Below are 24,945 nucleotides of genomic sequence, written 5' to 3'. Positions count from 1 at the left end.
CGCTGGCTCCGTGGGTGGAGTGGGGGGCAGTTCCCCGTGGTCTGCTTTTCCAGACCCACAGTCGGGAGAAACTGGCCCCCTGGACGCTGCTAGGGAAGGAGGAGAGCAGGAAGGGGCTGAGGTTGGGGCTGAGGCCTAACCCATGCCTGGGGCTGAGATGAGAGAAACTTGAGCGGCTCCTACCCCCCATGTTTCCGGAAGCCCTAACGTTAGGGAGAGAAGAGGGCTGGAGGGGGTTTTGAAGATCCCCGGAGTGTCAGGATACGTGACTTGGGGCATGTCAGTCTGACTCAGTTCCCTCCCTTGGTCAATGGGGATAGTGCCCACCAGGGGAGGGTTAAATGGGGCAGTGAGGGACTCGCCTGAGCCCAGCTCGCAGTGAGCGTGTACGCAATGCCACCTGCTGATACTATTACTGTCAGCGACACGGGACAGAGGGGTGGCTTTGGGGCCAGCATTCCATCCTTCTCTGACTCCAGCCAGCAAGAGCAGCTTCCCCAGAGACCTCCTGGCTCTGCAGACGCAGGCTGGTAGGTGGATTCACGTTCCTGTTCCAGGGCCTGCCAGTTACGTAATGGGGGCAAAGGCCCTGCCTCAGGCTCCAGCCCCTCACCTGTACGGTGGGGGCAACAGCACCCCCCAACAGCACTCCCCTGCAGAGTACCAAGAACCCTGGCATCCTGCTGGACTGGCTCGGCGCAGTGTGAGCACACAGCAGGCTCTCCAGAACACTCTGCTTCTCCAGCCTGCCCCCGGAGGTCCCCAGGAGGCCCCCAAGGTGAGGAAGGACCATGGCGCGAGCTGTTACCTGAAGCCGTCCTGGTGGCTCTCGCTCAGGTGGCAGGTGCCTCCATGCTGACAAGGGTTCTGGACGCAGGGGTTGATGGGCACGGTGCAGTCCTTGCCCTGCAGAGCAGAGCGGGAGAGGCGCCTGGTTAGGAAGGCCTCCGATGGTGGCCGTGACCGAGGAGTTTTGGCATCCTCTGGGCGGAATCCTGGTGCGGGCGGTGGGGTGGCCCCGAGGAGGCCCTGGGACAGGATGCTGGGTGACTGGCGGCAGGCCACAGCAAGCCCTCGTCTCTAGGCACCTCGCAGTGAGAAGGGGAGCAGTGTGGAGTTCGGGCTGTTTCGTCTCTTCCCAGAATTTACACCTTTCTCGGACCCCAACGGCAAGAACATGGATACAGGAGACCTGGGTCCATATTCCAGCTGCATCTCTTCCTCGTCGGCTGACCCCGACCTTACAGAAGCCTCCTGACCTCTCAAAGCCCACCTCCTAGGGTTGTAATAATGAAAGCGTTCAGGTAGGGAAGGCTCGCGCGCTGTGTAACGCATCCACCACATCGGAGGCTTTCCGGAGTCCTAGGAGGTACTACTACTACTACTCACTAAGACATAAAAATAACCTGCAACTTGAGTAGGCAGGACTGAGGCTCAAGTGTGGCCGACAGAGCGTCTCTTAGAAAGTGACAACCCCCCAGAGGCTCAGCCTGGATGGCTCTGGGGAGGGCCAAGGAGCTGGTATTTACTCCAGAGTTCTGCAGGTGAGCCCAATGTTTGGGCAGGCTGAGAGCCCCTGTGACAGGGAGTTCTGGGTGGGCCAGGGTTTCTTAGGAGCAGGCCCCTCAGAGCAGGAGTCAAGTTGTGGGAGGTGGGGATAAGCATGTCAGGAAGAAGGAACAGCAAGGGCCAAGGCAGAGGAGGGTGCAGCCCCAAGGTAGCGACAGTGGGTCAGGGCCCAGTGTCCTGGGAGTTCCCCGACTCTTCTTGGCCTTCTGGTTCCTGCTTCTCCCCAGGACTCCCCAGGGGCACACCCACGTCCTGGCAAGCAGTCCCTGTAGGACACAGTTCCATGGGGTCTAGGAGGCGTAGGCTGTGTTTGTTTCTGGGCCACCAGTTCCGAGGCTCGAGCATGTGCCACACGCGGGTGATTGGGGAACCGTCCCACAACCACACCACCTGCTCGCCATCTGCCAGGGAAAACCCTCCCCTCCTCTGCTGTGGCCCGTGTCTGATGGAATGAGACCGGGACTTCCTGCCTGTGTGTCGCCACTAACAGGGCCGAAGAGCTCCATGGACTCTCAAATGCTGAAGCCTCAGGGCCTGTCTCCAGCAGTTGGAAAACCCAGGCACGTCTGTCTGGCTCTCTTCATGTCCTGCTGCAGCTAAGGGGCCAGTCAGAGGCTTCTTGAGGGGTGGGGGAGAAGGAGAGTGCATTTTGGGGTAGTATCTGGGTTTATCTTAAACCAGGGCAACTCAGGGCCCCTTCCCAGAGTCAGCACGTGGAGTGGAAATGAACACTGCTTCTCACTCACGTTGCTGAGCACGTTTTCCACTCCAGGCCCCATGCTAAGTGTTTTATATTCGCACAGAATGTGCAGCGACCCTGTGAGATTGCCACGACTGTTATTACCCTCACTGTCACAGAGCAGGAAGGCAGGCTTGGACAGCGTGGTGGCGGGGCCAGGATCGCACAGCAGCCGGTGAACAGGCAGCGAGTGGTGGAACCCAGACCTCCCGTCCAGAGGCAGCGCTGGGCAGGCGATGCTGGGCCCTCGGGGCTAGCTCTCTCCAAGCCTCGATTTCATCCCCTAGGAGATGGGAGCAACGTCTCCCTGTGGGGACTTAGCTAATGACTAGACGTCACAGGCATGTGAGCGACGAGCGTGGCGCGGCAGCTCCATGAGTGGTGTGGAGGGGGGGAGGGGTGGTAGTGTGACGAGAGGCAGGCTGAATGGGGCGCTTAAAATACTAAGTCATGGGACGAGCGGGTGGCATGGTGGTTAAGGCGGTGGACAATCCCACATGGTCGACCAAGGTTCGAGTCCTGAACCTGGTGGCTTGCTTTCTCACTTTTCTACTCTCTCTCTGGTAAAATTAAAATAAATGAATGAATAAGTAAAACTGAAAAAGAATTATAAAAAAAACCAAACTAGGTCGTTGGGAAAGTCATGAAATATTTTCTATGTTTTTCCACGTAAAAATGCGTCATGACCTTCCCCACGGTCCAATACATTTTAGTTCAGGGGTGTAACTGAGGGGTGGTTGTAGACAAATAGGCCCTGAAGGCAAGGCAGGGGAACCTTGAGAAAGCCAGGGCAGAGCCTCTCTGACTAGGCCTCACCCCTCCTGGGCCAGCCTCTCTGCTCTGGGAACCTTCAAGTACCAGCGGCTCCCGGTGGATCCCTCCCCTGCGGGTGGTGGAGGTGCAGTGTGCCTTCCGGCCCTTTACCTAGAGCCCAGAAGTCCAGGACGCAGATCCTAGTGCTTGATGACATGCTAACTGAGCCCGGAGGTGGAGACGTTGTCACTTACACGCGTCCTTGAGAAATAATCACCACTGCCAATGCCTAGCTTATTAGCCTGATTCCACCTGGCTTTGCTCAGAACCACTAGAGTTGTGACACTTCTTGGCTCTTTTCCACCTTCACTCGCTACCTCACCTCCTGTGTGCATGAGTGTGTGAAGGACGTGCGTAGGCTCCTGGCTTCCTTTAGGTTTTGAATGGTCAGAGGGCACGCGTGCTGCCAGGGAGAAAGAGAAAGCACCCTCCAGTGAGACGTGGACAGGCTGCGACCCTTTCTCCTCTATTTCTCCACCCTGTTGGGATTTGGGGTATGCAGGCACATGTGCCAGGCATATTTTTCTGCTTGATGACATGCTAACTGAGCCCGGAGGTGGAGACGTTGTCACTTACACGCGTCCTTGAGAAATAATCACCACTGCCAATGCCTAGCTTATTAGCCTGATTCCACCTGGCTTTGCTCAGAACCACTAGAGTTGTGACACTTCTTGGCTCTTTTCCACCTTCACTCGCTACCTCACCTCCTGTGTGCATGAGTGTGTGAAGGACGTGCGTAGGCTCCTGGCTTCCTTTAGGTTTTGAATGGTCAGAGGGCACGCGTGCTGCCAGGGAGAAAGAGAAAGCACCCTCCAGTGAGACGTGGACAGGCTGCGACCCTTTCTCCTCTATTTCTCCACCCTGTTGGGATTTGGGGTATGCAGGCACATGTGCCAGGCATATTTTTCAAGCCACTGGGGCTGGGATTCGAACTGCAGTGAGCTATGTGGGATGCAGTTTGCAGAGCACAGCACTTCACCACTGTGCCACTGTGCTATGGCCAGAGAAAGCCAGATCTATAGTTTTCTCCAGAGAGTGGGAAGAGCTATTCCCACTGGAAACTTCTTTCTGAGATGGGGCCTGCAGGGCTGCTCTAAGACCTTGCTGCTCAATGTATGGGTCTCGAACGAGCAGCACTGGCATCCCTTGGGAGCTTGTTAAAGGCGCACAGGCTCAGGCCTGACCTCAGATTGCGGTACCACGAGACCCTGTCAAGGGGGCTCCTTCCCCTCTCTTTCTCGCTCTCTCTCTCACATGCATGTATTCCCTGTCATGAGTACAATAAATAATAATAAGAAGACTCCGGAGTGGTTCTTGTGTACACTAGTTTGAGAAGCCCCATGAATGTTCGTGGATGAAGCTGAATGGCTGAAAAGAACCAGCCAGCAGATACGTTTCCTTTCCCCACATCTGGAAATAGTGGCGACATAATTCTCTGTGAGGTGCCTGCTGAATCCGGGCACAGAGGGAGGCGAAGGGTCTCTGTGGCCCCTTTTCATCCTTACAGCGGCTCTGGCTCTGCCGGTGAGCAGACCACGCCCTCTCGCAGGCGCAGGCGGGAAAACGGCTCAGGGAGCCTCAGTGGCCAGTGCCGTCTTTAAAGGCACACACTGTTTTTGCAAGAGATAACGGGGTTCTGGGTTTAGCTGATTTGCTTCCTAGATGAGGGAGTCTGGGTAAGTTATCTGATCTTCAAGAACCTTAGCTTCCTCATCTATCAGAAGAGGATGCATAGGGGACAGCAGGTGGCATGGTGGTTAAGGCGCTGGCCCGGACCTGGAGGCTTGAAACTCATGCTGGGTGCATATGCATGCATGCCCTCAATCTCAGGAGAATGGCGGAGAGGGACTGTCGTGTGGAGGTGGTTCCTCACTTTCTCTCTTACTGTCTCTATTTCTTCAGTGAGTGCACATGCTCTATAGCGAAAACCTTAAAAAACAAAACAAAATATGAATAAAACTTACTTCATAGGATGATGAAGAGGACTACCTAATGTGCTTATACTGCTTCACGGAAGCCTAGCGTAAGGGCAGACGAACACCAGCTGCTACCAGACACCAAACAGTGGCTGCTCTGTGGGCTTCGTCTACTTTCCTTTTTTTAAAGTGCAATATTGTGGCTTCCAGCTAGTAGGTAGAAACACAGAGATATCTGGACATAGCTAGATGAATGCTCTGAGTTTGGTGTTGTGGGTGTCTGAGGACTGCTGTCAGTTTAACAGCTCATCCGGGACTGCTGCCTCAGTCGCTCTGCCTGGGTGGGATCTGACCCTGGCCAGAAGAAGAACGGGAGCACAGGGAGCGACATAGCCCGCGGTTACAGGGCCCCTCAGGTTCAACCTGCTCCACTCCTCAGCTGAGAAAATGGAAGTGAGAAGAGGAGCAGGAGCTGCCCACGGTCACACCCGCAAATCGGAACAGGTTCCAGAGGGCCCTTCTTGGCCACCCTATGCTTTTCCTCCCCTGGAGGTACAGACAGGCCCTTCGGGGTCAGGGCCCTTGCAATTGCCAGCCTTACCAATGGGCAGTGAATGCAGTGGCCGAGAGCGTGGCCTCGTGGGGTTGGGTGGCTCTGAGCTTTGAACACCAGCTCCCTTCCCAACATGCTCAGTGTCCCCGACAGTAGACTAAAGGATCCTTCAGGGGCTTTGATGAGGAATGCTCAAGATAACACACGGACCGTATCTCATACGCTGTCAGGACGTAGTAGGCATTCAGTAAATGCTGGCTGATAGTTCACTGTTTCCATAATTATCATCGTCTTCATCATCTACACCGTCACCACCACCACCACCATCATCATCCTGTACCTCAGCCCTGCCTGGGCCCAACAGTTTCTGTAATGTCAAAATCTCCTGATTATTGCGAAATCTACAAGCTGTTCAGAATCTTGTGAACCAAGTCCAGACAAGCAGTACAGCATCCCCTGCAGCATCCCCAGCCTTTGCTCAGACAGGGGCAGGCCATGTCTCGTGTGGTCAGCATAGCTGGAAGAAGGTTGGCCTTCAAACCCAGCTCCACTCCTTTCAGACTCAGGCCCAGTTAAAGGGAAGGAAGGGAGACTCAGAACATGCAGTAGTTTAACCTTGTCTTTAAAACAGAGATGAACCACTCACCTCCTAAGTGGTTCTGAAAGTTAGAGGAGGGGATAAACGAGTAAGTCAGTTGTGTGCCTGGCCCGTAGGTGTTGGTTAAAAGGGGAACTACCCACGTGTGGACTTGGCAGCGTTGTAAACATACATGTCACAGTTCTAGGAGATGACTGAAGGTCCTGACAGTCCACAGTGCCTAACTGACAATCCCTGAAGAAACCATACCCCACCCCCTGTCATCGGTGGCCTTTCCACACCCTGGCACGAGGTAGTAGCATGCACGGGTATAGGTTAAAAGTAGCAAAATGCCAGCTTATCGAGTGCTTGCTGAGTGCCAGGTATTGCTCCAGGCGTGTCACATAGATTTGTCAACATTCATTTTGCCACAGCAAACCTGTGAGATGGACCCTACTTCACAGGTGAGAAGGCGGAGGTGAAGTTACTGGCTACTGCCACCCAGCTTGTAAATGACAGTGCTGGACTCCGCATTCGTTTCTCTGTAGTCACACAGCCCAAGTTTCCCCACTGAACTCATACAAGCCAGTTTCGGAGAACTCACCTCCTGAGTATCTCTGCTCTTAATCTCTTCTTCCCATGCTGCCAAATGTGTGTGTGTGTGTGTGTGTAGGGTGCAGGGTCTGGGACTCTGCTGAGTCTGTTGGAGGCCTTGGGGGTGGCTGGCTTCCAAGGGAATCCTTTGGCTCTCTTGTCCCAGGCCCATAGGTGGCACTCTGACACTTCCAGCTAGAAGCATGGCTGCAGCTGAGAAATCCACCAGGTAGCCCTGTTCCCCAGAGGAAGTCTGCCTCCCAAGTCTGCCAGGGCCCATGCGTGACCCCCCAGGGATGGAGACCTGGACACGCCAGTTCACACACGCATCCCACACCAGATATGTGCACCTTAGATGGGCTGCAGGGCTGTCCTGAACCCTTGGCTTGCCCAGTGCATTTGGATGCATGCCCTGAAGGCTGGGATCTGGGATACTAGCAGGCTCCTGTGGAAGAGGACCGAGCCACAGCCTTGCTCACCCCAGTGAGGCCCAGTGATCCAGGAAACCCTCCAGGAGAAAAGGCAAGCTTTAGAATCACACAGTACCGAGTCTTAATCCTGACTCTACTGCTTACAGACTTGGGCACTGAGTCAAACCCTTTCAACAGTCAGGCCCCATTTCCACATCTGTAAAACAGGGATTAATGAGACCTCCTTCACGGGTTTGCTGGGGGTGGGGGGAGGTTTCCAAAAGCAGGGGTGAATAGATGCTGAGCTTGACACAGCCCATACTCTACAGAGCTCGGTGAGTCACAGGGAGGCGTGGTCTGGAGGTGCTGGGTGAGAAGTGAGGAAGGATGGCCTTGGGATCAGCCTGGATTTCTGGGGAGGACAAGTGGGACAACTGAGGTCTTGATCCCCTTGCTGGGTGACCTGGGCCTGTCACTGCGTGGCAGCCCCAGGCCTTTTAACACCCCCTCCCTGGAACCAGCACTTTCAGGGCGGCGTTCTGAGTGCAGGGTTGGAGGTAGGGGCTGAGGAGAGTGCAGTTCTGGAAATCCTCTTAGAAGGGACGTCAGGACACTGGGTTCAAGCAAAGCCTCTGTTTGGAAGCATCTTAACACCCAGAGACAACTGTCCAGTGTTGCACAAGGAAAATACAAATGTTACATCTCCTCTTTATCTCAGAGTGTCATTGTCAAGATCATACAGGATCCTCTCGAACTGATGTAGGTGTGACAGGCCAGGCAGCCCCCGCCAGCTCTGAGGAGAACAGGAGTGTTATTGGCAAATGCGGCTTTCTCTGCGAAGTGGTTATCCAGCCTGCCCTGGGAGAAGCGCCTCTCCCTGCCGAGGGTGCTGGGGAAGGGGCCTCAGCATACCTTATAGCACCAAACTCCGGGCTGGAGGAGGGGCCTGGGTGTGAATGGCGGGAGGCGAGGCCTCAGCCTACCTTGTAGCTGTAGGGGCAGGCGCAGCGGTACAGCTCCACCGGGTCCTGGCTGCAGGTCCCGTTGTTCTTGCATGGACTGGAGAGGCAGGCATTGCATTTGGCCACGATGTTGATGTCCACTGGCCCTGGGCAGCAAAACCACAGAGTACTGAGGGTGCCCCGTGTGTACCTGCACACCGCATTCATACCTCTCTCTTCCCCTCTGGCTCCTTCCTCAGCCGGCTGCCAGCCTCTCCCATCTCTGTGCCCAGAAAGCAGCTGCTAGCCTCTCCCACCTCTGTGCCCCAGCCAGCACATCCAGTCTGGCCAGAGTCCCATTAATTCAGCCATTGTCCAGTGAGGAAAATCACAGTGGGACATCATTCAGAAGCACTTCTGCAGTCAAATCAATTACTGTAATTAGCCTGATCCGATTTTGGTGCTAATCTGCAAACAATGCACCATAATTAGAACCCCCCTGTGTATTTTCCTATATTCCAGGAAGCTCTGGGCCTGGGCTCTATTTGGACCTCCCATTTTTCCACCCCTAAAACATCTCCCCAAGGAGATAGAGCTCCTATAGCAGGGTAAGGAGGGCACGGAGCCTGAGCGAAAGGCACAGAGACTCCTAGGACGTCCCGGCAAACCTTGGCAGTAAGAAATGGAGGGCCCTGGAGCCCACAGCAAAAACGCTGATGACGAATGGCAACAGTGCTTAGGTGCGCTCTGCAGCCACGGCGGTTTACTGCGCCTACTGCGCCCAGCTGCCTTTAGCTGAAGGGTACAGGGAGGTCATGATGCCATGCAGAGCTCTGCAAGGGGAGCTCTGTGGCGCCTCTGCAGCCAGATTTGAGAATAAACCCTGAGAACCAGGTCTGCGAATGAAGGTCGGGACTTTAAGCGATCCTGAGGCTCACAGCTGGCAACTTGGAGGAGGGCTGAGGAACTCTGAGTGAGCTCCTGGGCGGGTGACCAGGAGCTGACCAACAACCTACCCCTGTTGGCTCAATCCTGGCTTTACATTAGAACAGGGAGACTGTCTGTCTGGTTTGCCTGGGCCTGTGGGGTTCCCAGGACATAGAACTTTAACTGCTAAAACCAGGCAGGTCCTGGACAAACTGGGACAAGTTGGCCACTTCAGACCAGAACCAAAGTGATTTAACACAAATCCCGACATTCAGGGCCCTAGACCAATTTAATCAAATCTTAGAGGGTGAGACACGGCAGCAGTACATTTTCTTTAGTTTATTTTGTCATAGGGTGTGTGCACTCGCCAGAGAGAGACACTGGGGGAAAGTGAGAAATCACCTAGGGGTAAGGACACACCACAATCCCTTCTCCATTCTCCTTGGATTTGGGGCATACATGCACACGTGCCTGGTGTTATTTTCAAGCTACCAGGTTCAGGACTTGAACTGCCGTCAGTCTTGTGGGAGCCCAGGGCCTTAACCACCATACCACCTACTGGCTCCAGCAGTAAATTGTGAAGCGCCTTTGATGATTCCCAGAATGTGCAGCTAAGATTGAGATCCACACTACTCTAGGGCTAGGTGGCTCCTGGAGAGCAGATCTCCTGGAAGCAGGCGCAGGACAATTGAAATTAGCTGTAAGCCGGAGGAATGCTTCTCAGCTGTCCGTAGAGGTGTGGGCACAGTGAAGTGCTGGAGGGTAAGGTACATTTATGGATCAAAATAAACCTTAAGGCTCTGAGAGGTGAGCAAAGCACATCAACAGACACGTGTGTAATAAGGCGAAAAGCAACTTTTAAACTAAAAAATTCAGGTTCTCCATTAATCAAAGACTAAAAGGAGATAATGTTTTATCTATTGAATTGGAAGTGATCACAAGGTAAGATGAAATAATGTCAGTCTAAAGAAGAAAACACTCAAATATGGCTACTGGAAACCTAAGTTATCTATAACCCTTTTTTGAAATCAATTTAGCAGTGTGTGTGAAGACCTGGAAAATGATCATATACTTTGGCTCAGTCATTTCTGTTCCTTGAATCTTAACTGTGATTTCACATTTGTATCAACGATTAGAAAAAAATAGAAATAAATACTCTAAAGATTCAAAACCAGAAACCAGTTGAATGAGTTGTGGTGGAATATTACAACATGGTGGTGGGGAATCAGAACCACCTGGAATTCTCTTCACTGGGATCTTGAGACGATCTGAACCTTAAGCTTTAGTTTCCTAATTTTCTAAAATGAGGGTAATATAAAAATCTATCCCAAAGTAGGGGCCAACCAGATCCCACATGGCTGACAATGTGGTTTAAGTCCCAGACCTGGAGGCTTGAGAATCATGCTGCATGTGTGTGTGTGTGTGTGTGTGTGTGTGTGTGTGTGTGTGTGCCCAAAATCCATAGAGAAAAATGGAGAAGAAGGAATTGCTGTGTGGCTATCTCCCCTGGGGGGTGTGATCTCTCACTTCCTCTCTTTGTCTCTATCTGGTGAGTGCCTGTGCCTTACAGCAAACTAAAATCTATTCCAAAGAGGAGTTAGAGAATTAAATAACTTGATACACAAAGAGTGAGAGATAATACATGAAAAAGAACTGGACTGACATAGTGTCCGATGCTCAATAAAAACCCAGTGGTAGTTTGTTGTCAAAATAATGATGCAGTCAATAAAAATCACATGTACAAGAAGTCTGCTGCGGGAAAATGGGGACACATTTATGCCCTAATAATGTTGCGTGAAAAATGCTGGTTAAAGAGTTTCTCAACTTTGGAGAAGCAGGCACAGAAAGAAGTTAATGAGCACATATGTAGAAATGCCAGCAGTGGGGTGTGGGGGAGAGGCTGACAAAGGACCCACAGAGGTGGGTCTATATTGATTTCAGCACCTGAGTCTGTGTGACCCGGGGGTAACCGTCTTAGCAGTCACATGTGCGGAGATGCCTGGCTCTGACAGACTGTGGCAACAGAGCGGACCTCCTGAGGGCAGCACCTACCTCTGCACTGGAATCGGTGAGTGGGGGTGGTGAGCAGGAGCCGGTCAGCCATGGGCTCAGGGCTACTGCAGCGGGCGATGCCAGGCTCCTTGTACCCGGCCTTCACCCACTCCGACAGCCACCGCAGGCTGCAGTCGCAGTGCAGGGGGTTGGTTCCCAGTGCCCTAGGAGGCAGAAGAGGGAGTCAGGGTAACAGCCTGGTGGCTGGCACTGCTGTGCTTTCCCCTTTTAATGAAGGAGCACTGGGAAGGGCTACAGCTACTTACAGGTGGGAGAGAGACGTGAGGTCATTGAAGGAGCCTTCGGGAAGGCTGGAAATGTCGTTGCCATGGAGGGTTCTGAAGCAGAAAGCACAGGTCAAAGGGTTAACAACCAGGCAGGGTTGTGAGCCCTGCACTCACTCCCTCTCAGCCTGGCCCAGTTCCCCTTGGGTTTTTCTCGGAGCCCTCTTGTTCACAGCAGGTGCAACCACGCTCTTTCCTGCAGCCTAGCTCAGCAGAGGGGATGGAAGAGGGGAAGGCTTGGGGAAGAAGAGGGTGGACTTTTAAATCGGAGTCCTTGGACAGAATCAGCAATTAATCCCTTTTGGCTATGCAACACTGGCTAAGGTGATTTACTTTCCTGGGTCTCCATTTCTGCACCTGAAACATGGAGAGATGTCTCTACCCAGTGGAGTCATTGAGGTTTTGGAGATAACACAAAGAACTGCGGTTAGGACTGACTGTTCTGGAGCCAGGTAGCTCTCATTCAAACCCTGATTCTGCCACTTACCAGCTGTGTGACTGTGGGCAGCATGACTTACCCACTCTGTGCCTGTTTCCTACTGTAAAAGGGGGATGAAAAGAGAAAGATTTGCCACAGAAGGTTGTGCATTAATACATGTGCCGAGAGCCTGGCATTTTAAAAGTATTAAATGATTAGTCATTATTAGTATTTGTGAAAGGGTCTTGAAGATTATCTGGTATAGACTGAGGAACTCAGTAAACTGGTTCTCTTCATGTTCACTTCAGCCAGTGGCATGGTGGTTAAGGTGCTGGATCCCACATGGCTGACTGTGCAGTTTGAATCCCAGCCCTGGCAGCTTGAAAAGCATGCCAGGTGGGACGAACAGATGGCGTAATGGTTATGTCGTTGGACTCCCATGTAGTCGACTATGGTTCACGTCCCGAATCCGTGGCTTAAAACTCATGCCAGCTGCATGTGCATGCATGCCCAAAATCCCGAGAGGAGAATGGAGGAGGGATTACGGTGTGGCCTTCCCCCCAGGCAGTGAATTCTAGTTTTCTGTCTCTCTCTCTTTGTCTCTCTGGCAAGCACATGCGTCCTATAGCAAAAAAACTCTCTTAAAAAGAAAAAAAAGAAAAGCATGCCAGGCACAGGCCCAAAATCCCTTGAGGAGAAAGGAGAGGGGACTATAGCTTGACTGTCCCTTTTGGGGGTGATTTATCATTTTCCTTCTGTCCCTTCCTTCCTCCCTCCCTCCCTCCCTCCCTCTCTCCAGCAAGCGCATGCGCCCTATGGCAAATTTTTAAAAAAAGAGAAAGACCGAGAGAGACTTTAGATGGACTGAGAAATGCTATCAACCCCAGTCTAGGTGGTAGAGGGAGGGGGCGCTCAGCTCTTAAGCCAGATGCTCGTCTTCATGGAAGGTTCTGGCATCAGCCACACACACATCAGTGTGGCACTGTGTGCATCTGAGTGTCTCTTGGGCGGCCCGTCCAGGGGCCAGGCCGAGTCATGCCTCTCTCCAAGAGCGCTGTGGGAGCTGGGAGCTATTCTCACTTCCAAAGCAGTGGCACGGCCACAGTCTTCAATAAAAGCCTAGATGACAGGTCTGTGAAAAACCTGAATGAACACGGCTCTGCCCTTAGGAACGGCCAGCAAATCTATAGTTTGTGGGTGAGTTATACCCGCCATTGAAGGATTAGTTAGCGACTGCATAAAAAAAAAAAATCCCCCAATTGATGACTCGCTTTGGTCCAGGCAGTGAAATGCAAGGTGAGTGAAATTCAGAGAGACTCAAAGGTTTTTTCAGTGACTGATGGGCACCCTCCCCTGTGCTGCTGATAAGGCACGCTTAAGGGTAAGGATGAATAACCTTAGTGCAGGCAGGAAGCCTTAGTAAAGCAAAGAGACGATTAGGTTGACAGCGGAAGCATGCACGTAGGATGATAACTAATGAATTTGCTCTTTTGTTTTCCTTTCAACTGGAGTTAGCTTGCCCTGGGTCTCCAGATGAAACATGGGTGTAGGCTTAATCACACTCAATGGAGAACAGCAGCTCTCCCGCTTTAAGGCAAGAGCCTCCTCTCCCTCCTCCTTCTCAACGTCACACTCAGTTGTCCTCTTCATAGCCAGCTCCTCTTCCACCCTCACCGTTTCTGGTGAAATTCTCAGGGTGGAAGTTGTCCTCCGGCCTTAGGCAGCCAGGACAGTGAGAAGGCAGTGGATAGTCCTCCAAAGGGCATGTGCCAGCTCCCCACCTTCAGGGACGGAGGAGGCAGGAGCACTTCGTAAGACCTGGACCAGAGTTGCTACTGTCTAATTCCGCGGTTACTCATGGACCCCTGCCTGCTATTGACTTGGATGACTTCCTGGCGGCCTTTTGCAAATGCACCCAGCCCCATCCTTAATCCCAATGAGGCCTGGGTCCCCAGAGAGGCATGAAGTCCTCATTTAAAAACACCAAATGACCCAAAGGCTGCTTGTGACACCTCCCGTTTACTGCGAGCTGAGGTCGCTGTGATCTCTCTAAGCTGCGGAATAAAGGGCTGTAACTTACTGGACAACTGAGGAAATCTGCCACATCGCAGGGCAAGGCCCCAAAGAACTCTTGTGTGTCCAACACCCACCCTAGGCCAACATAGATTTGGAGAATGCCCTCCCAGGGAGCACTGAGCATGTCCACGTTTTCTCCTCCCCTTCTCCCTTCGCCTCTCTGGGCTGGGGCCACAAACAGCTTGCAACTCTCAATGGCTCTGCAAGCTCTTGGGATTCCTTCTCCCCTCCTGCCTCTTTGGGGATGTTAAAGGTAAACTTGGGGATTTCCGCCTGTAGCCTCGGGCCTCATTAGATGTAGCTTAGGGCCTAACCATCTCTGGTCAGTGGTTGGTTCTGGGCTCCCTGAATCCTGAGTCTCCGAGTGCTCAGGTACTCAGTTCCTGTGGTGGAGGGCAGGAACTCTCCGAGCCCCAGGGTGGTGGGGTGGGTGAATTCTTTTCTGAGCAGGCAACTCTGTGCCTAGGTGACCTGGGAGTTAAAAACTAAGGCTCCAGAGATCCTCTGATACTTACTAGCTGTATGAGTTGAAACAACAGACTTTATTAGTTTGCTTTTGCTTTTGTTTTTGCTATAGGATGTGGGTACTTTCCCGAGAGAGGAAGAGAGGGAATGTGAAAAAGCTCCCCCAGAGGGGATGGCCACTCTATAATCCCATCTCCTTCATTCTCTTCTTGGGATTTTGGCCATGCACACACGCGTCCAGAGTGATTTTCAAGTCACTGGGTTCAGGACTCAAAATGTGCCGTCGGCCACGTGGGATCCGCGGCCTTAACCTCCATGCCACCTGCCGGCCCACGCCGACTCAGCCTTTCTGTGCCTGCGTTTCCATTTCTAACATGAAGGAGCTCTTAGTGCCTGTCTGTAGCAGGTATCTCCTGGGGAGTGTTGGTTACTCTTTTCTGTAGCAGCTCCTTCCTTTACTGTTGGGAAACCACCGCTCTCCAACATTCACTCCAAGTGGCTTGGCCTTCTGGTTGGAGCTAGGGCCAGATGAGCATGTGACCTAAGTGGTCCAATGAGAGGTATTTCTGGGGCTTTCTCTGGAACTACCAGGGCAGAGGCAGCTTCATTCTGTGAGGGCTGCTGAGCTGCTAGCATGTCAGCTTTCAGCCCATCAGGGTCCTCTGTTCCTTAAACGGGGAGAGGCTGTGGGTGGGGAAGCTTCTTGGAAAGCAGGGCTGAGATACAGAGAGCATGTCTGATATACCTTGGCTCTGCCTGCACCTCGTGGCTGTTGGGTAGCATCTATTCTTCCTGTTCCTGCCCCCAGAGCCACATTCCAGCTACAAGGGAGCCTCTTGTGACTCCCCCACTACACATGCCCTTCCTGACTTCAGAGCCTCTGCCAGGGGCATTTATATTCTCCCTGTCTAGAAGGTTCTTCACTTTCATCTCTACATAGGTAACCCCTGTTTGCTTCCTGGTCTCCACCTTAGAAGCAGAAATTTGAGGGGTGATTCTTAAAGTAGATAGTCTTGAGTTTGAATTCCTGGCTTTATTATCTACTGGTCCTGCACTTTGGGCAAGTTATGTAATCTTACTCAGCCTTTGTTTACTCAGCTGTGAATGGGGACACTAGTGGTTATGACTAAGTAAGGGCCACTCACTCAGAATCCTGCGACTGTTCTTTCAGGCATCGCCTTCTGTGGCTTATGTGTTTGCCTGTTTCTCCTTCTAGACCAAGATCTCTCTGAGGGAAGCAACTGGGTCTTCTTCACTGTCCTCCCTACCCCTCCCCCCAAAAGAGTGCAGCACAGTAAATAACCATAACAAGCATTCAGAAGAGAATGAGTGAGAGGATGGCCTGGAACCGGTCACTAAACCTTTCCGAATCACTTATCTCTTATATGAACGTTTAGACAGAAATATTTCCAAGACTATGTCTAAAATTGTGTAATTAAACTTTTTACTTTATTTTTTGTTTGTTTGTTTGTTTTTTAGGGTTTTGCCATAGGGCATATATGCTCTCTGGGAGAGGAGAGAGACAGAGAGGGAAAGTGAGAAATCACCCCCCAAGGGGCAATGGCCATGTCACAATCCCTTCTCCTCTCGGGATTTTGGGAATGCATCCTATGTGCCCAGCATGGTTCTCAAGTCACTGGGTCGGGGATTTGAAATGTAGTTGGCCATGTGGGAATCCAGCTGCCTTAACCATCATGCCACCTGCTGGCCTCACTTTTACTTGTTTCTATTTTGGAGGTTATCAGGGGGCCAAGCCTGAAGGCCAGGCTGGGCCAAGTGTGGAGGTCACTAGGAGTCACCTTTAAACTCACCAGAAGAATTTTATAACATTCAGGCTTCTTGATAAGGGATTGAGCTGTTTGCCTTGAAAGGCAGCCAAGCTACAGGCAAATAGAGCCCTTTGCAAGGATGTCATGGGGAGGATTCTTGTCATGGGTGGAGCAGTGATGAACAGTCCCATGTGTATAAACAGCATACTCTTTTTTTTTTTTTTTTTTTTTAACTTAGCATCTATGCTTGACAGAGAGACAGAGAGAGAGAGGAGAGGGAAAGTGAGAAAGCACCCCCTAAGGGGAATGACCACAGTGTACTCCCTTCTCCTCCATTCTCCTTTTGGGGTTTTGGGCACATGCACACATTTGCCCTGTGTGCTGGGTCCAGGTACTGGGTCCAGGACTTGAACTGCATGATTAGCCATGTGGAATCCAGCTGCCTTAACCACCATGCCATCGGCCGGCCCAGATGACCCAATCTTACTTCAGGGAGTGGGAGCTAAAAATATTGAGTATGATGAATGAGTCTCACTGGTTCCTTCACAAGCACACCCTGACTGGCATTCTCAGTGCTAACTGATTCCAGGTGGCCCTCCTGAGGCTGGGCTAGGGCGTGACACTGGGGACCACACACACGCAAGGCATCTGACTTGGTGTGGGGCACGGATTCCTGAAGGACTAGCATGTCCACAGGAATGTTCTCTCTGAGCTGCTTTTAGATTAGAAGTGAAGTAGGAAAAGCCTTTTTTCGCATACTGTTTTGTACTCAGGGATTCTTGACCACTCTGGGGTCACGTTCTCAGCAATGTAGTCACATTCACCTGCCCACACTTGCTCTCTCTCCTTCAAATGACAGTGCTCTCTTCCTGCTTTCCAGATCACTTTTGGACCTTTGTCTTTGGCCACCTTGAGGTTCATTCTCCTCCCTGACCCAAATGACCAGCTTCCCCCATCCCCCCTGGGTCTCTGTTCATTTCTGAAATTTTAATAAAAGTAATGAAACCCTTCAGAAATGAAAAAAGAATACACAGATGCTCAAATGCAATTGTAGATAATATAATTTCTGAATTGTAAATAAGTTATCTTTTTGTTTTAATTTTGCCATAGGGCATATGTGCTTGATGGCGAGACAGAGAAAGAGAAAAAGTGAGAAAGCACCCACCCATGTGGCCATGCTACAATCCTTTCTCCTCTCAGGATTTTGGGCAAACACACACATGTGCCCAGCATATTTTTTAAGCCTGCAGGTCCGGGGCTTGAACCGTGCAGTCGGCTATGAGGGATCCAGCTGTCTCAACCGCCATGCTACCAGCTTCCCCAATATTTATCATCTTTATTCTTTCTCACACTTTGCCTTTAGAGCAACAGCTATCAATAACTTTTTTTCATTTGCTCCCTTAGGACCTTCTTCATGGGTATGAATGTTATGAGTTAAAATTTTAACATATATACAAGTTGGATTTATTTGCTCACATACAGGTATGGGGTAAACACGGGCCTGCATTGCTATCTAGTTTTCATCTTTCTCTCTTTTAATAACTGCACTTCACTGACTAGTTGCATCATACCTTCCTTAAACATTTCCCCTCTGTGGCACTTGTAGGTGATATTTAAAATTTAGGTTAAAAATAACAGTGCAACAAAGATGTTAATGCAAGGGACCTTTCCTTCACTTTGGATTATTCTTTAAAATAAATTCCTAGATGTACAATTATTGAGAGAAAGGAAGCAAATATCATAAAAGAAATGTAGCCCATAAACGTTTTTATTTTCCTGAATTGGCCCTTCTGTAGAAAATGGTTGTTCCCCACTGAGGTGGATGGTTGGGGTGTGGGACTCTAAGATACGTTTTTTATTTGTGAGATCCCCACAACTCCAAAATGATGAGGCTACAGGGAACTAGCTCTTAATTCAGGAAGAAAGCACCAGTGTGTTGTGTGTGTATGGAACTTTGATGAGCTGATGACAGCAGTGGTGCTGGGGAGGGACACACAGCGTGCAAAGGAGGAGGGAGCCCTGGGCAGCCTGCGATATGCTCCTCAGACAGACAGATGGACAGGCAAACATTATTTTTTTTCTCTTTTCCTTGCATGTTGAGTTGCCCCCAGTAGAATTCCTTTAGTAATGAACCATGTGCACATGGATCCTTTCAGCCTCCTGCACATAACTATTAGACGGGGGAGGGGTTGAGATGGAGGAGTGATGGTGGGAGACAGAAGGGACAGGGCCAGCCTCAGTCTCAGCCAATGAGACAAGCCCATCTCCTGTTGCGCTGAACTGGAAACAGGGAAATGGTTCTGCTGATATTTCCATTCTCGAATTCCCCAGAGAGGGTGGATAATAAATAAGTGACAATAACAGATTGCACACTGTCAACACGGGCACTTCTTTGCCCCCAGAGAATTGATTTTTAATAACAGCATGGATGACATGTGGCGGGGGTTGTCGCTGACACTGGTGTTTTGTGGGTCTCAATAAATCACATCAACCTGGAGGCTCTGGATGGACCAGCTTGTTGGGTTCTATTTGCTGATTGCTCCCAGGCCCTGGAAAGGGCCCCAGGGCTCCGGGGTAGGAGGCCGGATTCTGCAACCCCCGACTGCTGGGCCCTGGCCGTTATTTTACCAGCATGGGCCTGTTTCCCTGTCCCTAAAATGGGTATAACCCCCTCAACTTCACAACACAGTTGCAAAGGGTTAAGTAAAGAAATAGCCATGAAAGGTCTCATAAAATAGGGTGATGTGGGGCCAGCCCACCAGTAGTAGGTGGTTAAGGCAGCTGGATTCCACATGGCTACCTGCATAGTTCAAGTCCAGGACCCAGTGCCATGAAAAACACATTGGGTGTGTGTGTGTGTGTGTGTGTGTGTGTGTGTGTGACCAAAATCCTGAGAGAAGAGTGGGGAAGGGGGGATTGTAAGTGTGGCCATCCCTCCTGGGATGTGCTATCTCACTTTCCCTCTTATTCTTTCTTTATCTGTCTCTCCAGCAGGTGCACATCCCCATAACAAATTTATCCAGTGATAATGCTCTAGAAAGGCAAGTGATTAACAGATTCGGGAGCAGAATGTCTTCATGGGAATATCACTCAAGGATGATATTCAAAAGACCACTTCAAAGTGATCTCCTCTGCCAGTAAAACAGATGCAAGATGGGAAGGCAGGACCGGACAGTGGTAAAACACAACATACTGAGAAGCTGCCCCACACAGAGAAGTTCTCGGTTGATGTCTGAAGGCCTTACTGTGCAAGCCCATGAACTGGGGCTGGCTGAAACTGGGAGTGAGTCATGGCATTACCCTGTAGAGGGTAATGTTTCTCTGTCTCTCTCTGTCTCTCTTGATTCTAGAAGAAAGAAATAAACTAAAAATAAAAAAAAAAGAAGTGGAAAGGCACAAAAATCAGGTGACAATCGGGTCTCGGTCGGAGGCAGTGAGGGAGCACCTTCCTGCTCTAGGAAGCTAAGCTGGGAAAACAGGGATGACAGTGACTGCTATTTATGTGGCCAGAGCCATGCTGAGTGCTTTACACACAGCATCTCATGCAATCCTCGTAAGACCCTGGGAGGCAATGACCGTAATGATCTGATTTGGTGGATGAGAAGACACCTGCTAGGGAGGGGCAGGTGGACTCCACGTCCACCCAGCATTGGACAGGGCCAGGCCAAGACGTGGGTGGCTGGGCATGGAGGCTGCAGACCACAGACGTCTGCCCCCAGGGCAGGGCCACTCAGCCATGCATTAACACCCGGCAGGGTCCTCATGTGGCCAGGTCTCTCAACCTTCCCAAGAGAATGTAGAGATTAGGATTTGTGTAAGGCACCCCATTATTTAAATGTTGGCAGCTTGCAAAACTTTTTTTTTTTTTTTTCCTTTTTTGCTATACGGCATGCACACTTGCCAGAGAGAGAGGGAAAGTGAGAAATCATCCTCCAGGAGGGGGGATGGTCATGCTGCAATCGTTTCTTCTCCATTCTCCTCTTGGCGTTTTGGGCACACATGCACATGTGCCTGGTGGGATTTTTAAGCTGCGGATCTGGGATCAGTTATGTGCGATCCAGCACCTGAACCACCACGTCATCTGCTGGCCTGGAAACTTTATTTTCTTTGAAAGACATTCTACGGGCCAACTCCACCACTGGTGACCCACGGCCATTCATGAGCTGGAGGGCCCTGTGGTCGCTGGCGTGGGAGCTATATTTCCTTGCAGAGGTTCCCAGTGTTGCATCTGCCCTCTGAAGCTGGAGGGGATGACTGTCAGCAGAATGGTCATCACAACGTGACCCTGCCACACACCCTGCGCTCAGTGCTGGATGGCACATCCTGGTTCTCACACAGAGGTGCCCTTCCCAATGTGTATGTCTGGAACTCCTGGGGGGTGACTAGCTCAGGGTTCCACAAGTGGTAGTGGGCTGGACCCCAGGAATGACTGGCTCCCAGGGCCTGCTCTCACGATCCCATTGAGCAAACAAGGGTGCTGGGTGAGGAGGTATGTTAGGGGAAGGGTGGGCTTTCTGCAGCGGAGGGTGGAGAAGGGGATCGCTCAGTTCACTTCTGCTGTCCCATGGGGAAGTTAAGTCTAACCCACGCATGGGTACTCACAACACTCGGAGAGACCGCAGTCCGTTGAAGGCATGGACGGGGATGCACCTCAGTCGGTTATAGCTCAGGATCCTGTGGAAAGGAGACACGTGCTGTTGGCTGATCCTGTTCTCAGCACCATGTGGGGCCACTGTTCACACGGGGTACCAGTCAAGGCAGGGGGTTTATCCTCCCAATTTTAATGTATCAACAGGAAGCATCCTAATGATGTAGGAATGTGGGGTGAACAGAACCCCAAATTCTAATGCCCTCCAACATGGGATCAGGGAAGCATCAGGATCCATGTCCCACTATCATGAAGACTTAGCAGCATGGACAGGAGGAGAGGGCAGCAAAGCAGACTTTAATGAAAGGAGAAAAGAACAGCTCTCAGGCAGGGAGGGGTCCCGAGTGTGGGTTGCTGATTTGGGGCTCTTGTTAGGGGTTTTTATCCTTACTTGAGGGTGTGTTCCCCTTGAGGTGGGGGTAACAGGAGGTGGGTACAGAGGTCATGAGACCTTGTTTGTCTAAAAGCTGTGGGCCATAAAAACCACTATCTTGTTCTCAGAATGTGGTGGGACCTGGAAAGCCTTAACTGGAGGCAATCGGGGGCCTAGAAAAATATAACTATTTTAAGGAGCTATTAGTAGTTCCTTGAATGAATAAAGTGTGTGCAAACAACCACTGGTGAATGATTTCTAAGGAAAGGTATGTAAACAAGATTCTGTGAATGATTTTTTTTTTTTTTTGAGAGATTTTGGCTATTAGGGTGTGTGCATTTGCTGGATAAACAGAGAGACAGAAAGTGAGAAGGCGCCCCACAGGGGGGATGGCCACGCCACAATCCCTTCTCTTCTCCTCTCAGGATTGTGGGCATGCATGCTCATGTGCCTGGCGTGAGTTTCAAGTCTCTGGGTCTGGTACTCGAATCATGGTCAGCCATGTGGGACTCCAGCAACGTAACCATTACGCCATCTGCTGGTCCCCAGTGAATGATTCTTAGAGACAATGGTGTCTCCTTCATTTGAGTCTCCATCTTAACCACGTAGGTGCTACCCATCTCCTATCTCACCAACAGTAAGGGGAAGAGAAACCTCTGCAGCTTTTCCTCCCCGTGTTCTGGAGCAGGCTGGCTCTTTCACCAGCCTTCTCATCACCTCCCTCTATTGTCACACGGTGAGTGCACACAATGTACAAGGCTAATGGGAAATAAATGGTTCTGAGCAAAGTATGATTGTGCAGGGAAACCCTCCACTGGGAAGGGAGAGTCACAACTCTCAGAAGGTATTCCAAAGGGAGCCGTCTTCAGAAGTAATTAGGTTCTAGTTCCTCTCTAACAGCCCGGACAGTGGAGCACTGGCCTGTTTTATTCTCCTTCTGATGATTATAATCTGCCCCTTGCTGGGTCAGTCACAGCCGAGAACTGGAGCCGAGAACTGGAGCCGAGAACTCCGGCCCAAGAGGACAGAGGGAAAGGATGGCCATCTCCCACCAGGCCCCGGGGCATGGTAGACACGGTACTCCACTGTACTCACAGGGTGGAGAGGTGGCTCATGTTGCTGAAGGTGTAATTGGTCAGGACACCAATGCTGTTGTTGCTGAGGTCACTAGGAAAAGAGAAACAGAAAGGGTCCCCTTACTGCTAGGTGCATCTGGAGAGGTCATTCCAAAGTATCCCATATGCCCACCTGCTTGCCATTCATCCCCTCACCCACCCTTTCATGCATCCATCTAGCTATTCATCCATCCACCCACCCACCCTTTCATCCATCTATTTACCCACCTGCCTTCCATCCATCCATCCAACTATCCACCTACCTGCCCTTTCATCCATCTACCCACCTGCCATTTCATCTATCCATCCATCCACCCATCTGCCCACCTGCCCTTTCATATATCCATTTATCTATCCATCCATTCACCTACCTGCACTTTCACCCATCCATCTACCCTTCCATCCACCCATCCACCCACTCATCTTTTCATACATCCGTCTATACACCCACCTACACTTTCATCCATCCATCTGTCCATCCAACCACCCATCTGTGCTTTCATCCATCCATCTATCTATCCATCTATCCACCCATCCACCTATCCACCCATCCATCCATCCATCCACTCATCCACACATCCGCCCACCCGCCCTTTCATCTATCCATTTATCTATCCATCCATTCACCTACCTGCATTTTCACCCATCCACCTACCCTTCCATCTACCCATCCACCCACTCACCTTTTCATCCATCCGTCTATACACCCACCTACACTTTCATTCATCCATCCACCCATCTGTGCTTTCATCCATCTATCTATCCACCCATCCATCTATCCATCCATCCACCCATCCATCCATCCATCCATCCATCCATCCATCCATCCATCCAAACATCCACCCAACCATCCACTCTCCCATCCATTCATTCATTCATCCAAAGGTTCATTTTCTGTTCAAGTACCTATTTAATCATTCAACCAATTGCTGTTCATTCATTCATCCACTCATTTATTCATTGAACTATTCAATCATTTACTCACATGTCTATTCACCCATTTCATCTGATTGACAAAACATCACACTACAGTAACAGATAACACAGGCTCTCCTATGATCTCTGGCGGATTCATCTTTCCACTGTCTGTCCACCCTCCTTCTCTTTTGGCACTCATTTATTTATCAGATTCTGTCTTAGGAGGAATGAGGGTGGTGGAGGTGAAGTTCTCTGCCAACTGCACCCCCACTTCTCAGGGTTAAATAATCAGAGCACTGGAAACATTAGCGGCACATTAGAACCACCTGGGAAGCATTTAAATCCTCTGATGCCTGGGTTCCATGCTCAGACATTCTGATTTAATTGGTGTAGGGTGGGCTTGAACATCAGTATTTAAAAAATAAATAGGCAGAGAGAAAAAGGAACCCTTACACACTGCTGGTGAGAATGTAAATTAGTACAGCTACTGTAGAAAACAGTATGGAGTAAAAAATAGACAACTTAATACATATTTTTAAAAAAAACTAGTGGGATCAGCAGGTGGTGTGGTGGTTAAGGTGCTGGACTCCCACATGGCCAGCTGAGGGTCAAGTCCCAGACTGGGCAGTTTGTTTTCTCACTTTCCCTTTCTCTCTTTTTCTGTCTCTTTCTGGTCAAATTAAAAAATAATCATAATGAAATTAAGTAAATAAATAATTCTTAGAAAAAGAAATTAGTGGAAATATTACCAAATATGTACAACATGATGTAATGTTCAATGTTGAAGATGAATATGTGTATATCCTCGATTTGATTATTATACACCATCTGCATGACTTAAACACCATACTACTGATTATATGTAAATACAAATACTGATTACATGTAAACCAGAAATCAAAACAAAAATATAAAACAAAAACAACTGCTCAAATGATTTCTCTAATCAGCTAATGCTGAGGACCATTGCTCAAGAGCACTTTACTCTCCCAATGACATTTGGCAATGACTGGTGACACTTTTGGTTGTCACTACAGGGGAAAGCACTACTGGCACCTAGAGGGTGGGCCCAGGGATGCTGCTGAACAGCCCGCAGAGCCCAGGACTGTGTGGCCAGCAATTCTCCGGCCCCACAGGTCCACAGTGCTGAGGTTGAGAAATCCTCACCTAGAGGCTAACCTGGGGGGATCTAGGAATCTGGTCAAAGACAGGTGGCTTTCTTCCATTTTCCCCAAGGGTGACACCCTTTCATTCTGGAAAAAGACCCCCTTTTGCTTTGAGGACTGGCTCCCTGCCTATGTAGGCAGACGTGGGCATCTGTACTACTTGTCCAGAGTTTATTTTGCACCCTCCTTGGTCCCACAGTGACAAGACAGTGAAGCTATTAAGGGACAAAGCAGACAGACCTGTGCCCCACCCATGCCCAACAGCCCTACTCTTCATTTCAGGGTGTTTCCTGGGTTTTGGCAGACCTGGAGTGAGCAGCTCCTACCACCTGAAGGGGCCTCAATTTGAATCATCTACTGGGGACATTTTCTGGAGAACTAAAGCAGGAGGAAGAAGAAATGACCAGTTAGATTTTTGCAAACCTAAGTGTGGCCACAGCTTTCAAGAAGCTGAAGACTGAGGTAGGTTAGGAATTCAGTTAGGACTCACGAAGGTCAGAGCTTACCCACTTTTCCCAGGCCAGCAGGAAGGCAGTTCAGGAGGCCTGCGCTGCCAGGCTCTGGGTGTTTTTGCACAGAAGTCTCAGCAGGTGAGACCTGGCACAGCAGGCTGCCCCATTCC

At 50.5% G+C, this 24,945-nt stretch overlaps 1 protein-coding gene across 5 annotated transcripts in view; it reads right to left on the bottom strand.

Moving 5' to 3' along the window:
- Window positions 1-24,945, bottom strand: part of SLIT3 (slit guidance ligand 3) — a 782,476-nt gene that overhangs the window by 39,010 nt on the left and 718,521 nt on the right. For all 5 annotated transcript variants that reach the window (XR_003549377.1, XM_027771828.1, XM_006148363.3 and 2 more), the window contains exons 22-27: window positions 22,220-22,291; window positions 20,706-20,777; window positions 11,358-11,429; window positions 11,092-11,255; window positions 8,155-8,279; window positions 809-906 (exon numbers count right to left, since the gene is read on the bottom strand). Coding sequence is in view for 4 of the 5 variants with exons in the window: in XM_027771828.1 (XP_027627629.1) it covers window positions 809-906; window positions 8,155-8,279; window positions 11,092-11,255; window positions 11,358-11,429; window positions 20,706-20,777; window positions 22,220-22,291 (603 nt within the window). In the remaining variant the exon portion in view is untranslated. The remainder of the gene's footprint in view (window positions 1-808; window positions 907-8,154; window positions 8,280-11,091; window positions 11,256-11,357; window positions 11,430-20,705; window positions 20,778-22,219; window positions 22,292-24,945) is intronic.

The sequence above is a fragment of the Tupaia chinensis genome, unplaced genomic scaffold (genome assembly GCF_000334495.1).
Source record: "Tupaia chinensis unplaced genomic scaffold, TupChi_1.0 Scaffold000234_1, whole genome shotgun sequence".
NCBI lineage: Eukaryota > Metazoa > Chordata > Mammalia > Scandentia > Tupaiidae > Tupaia > Tupaia belangeri.
This window is presented reverse-complemented; position numbering and strand designations above follow the sequence as displayed.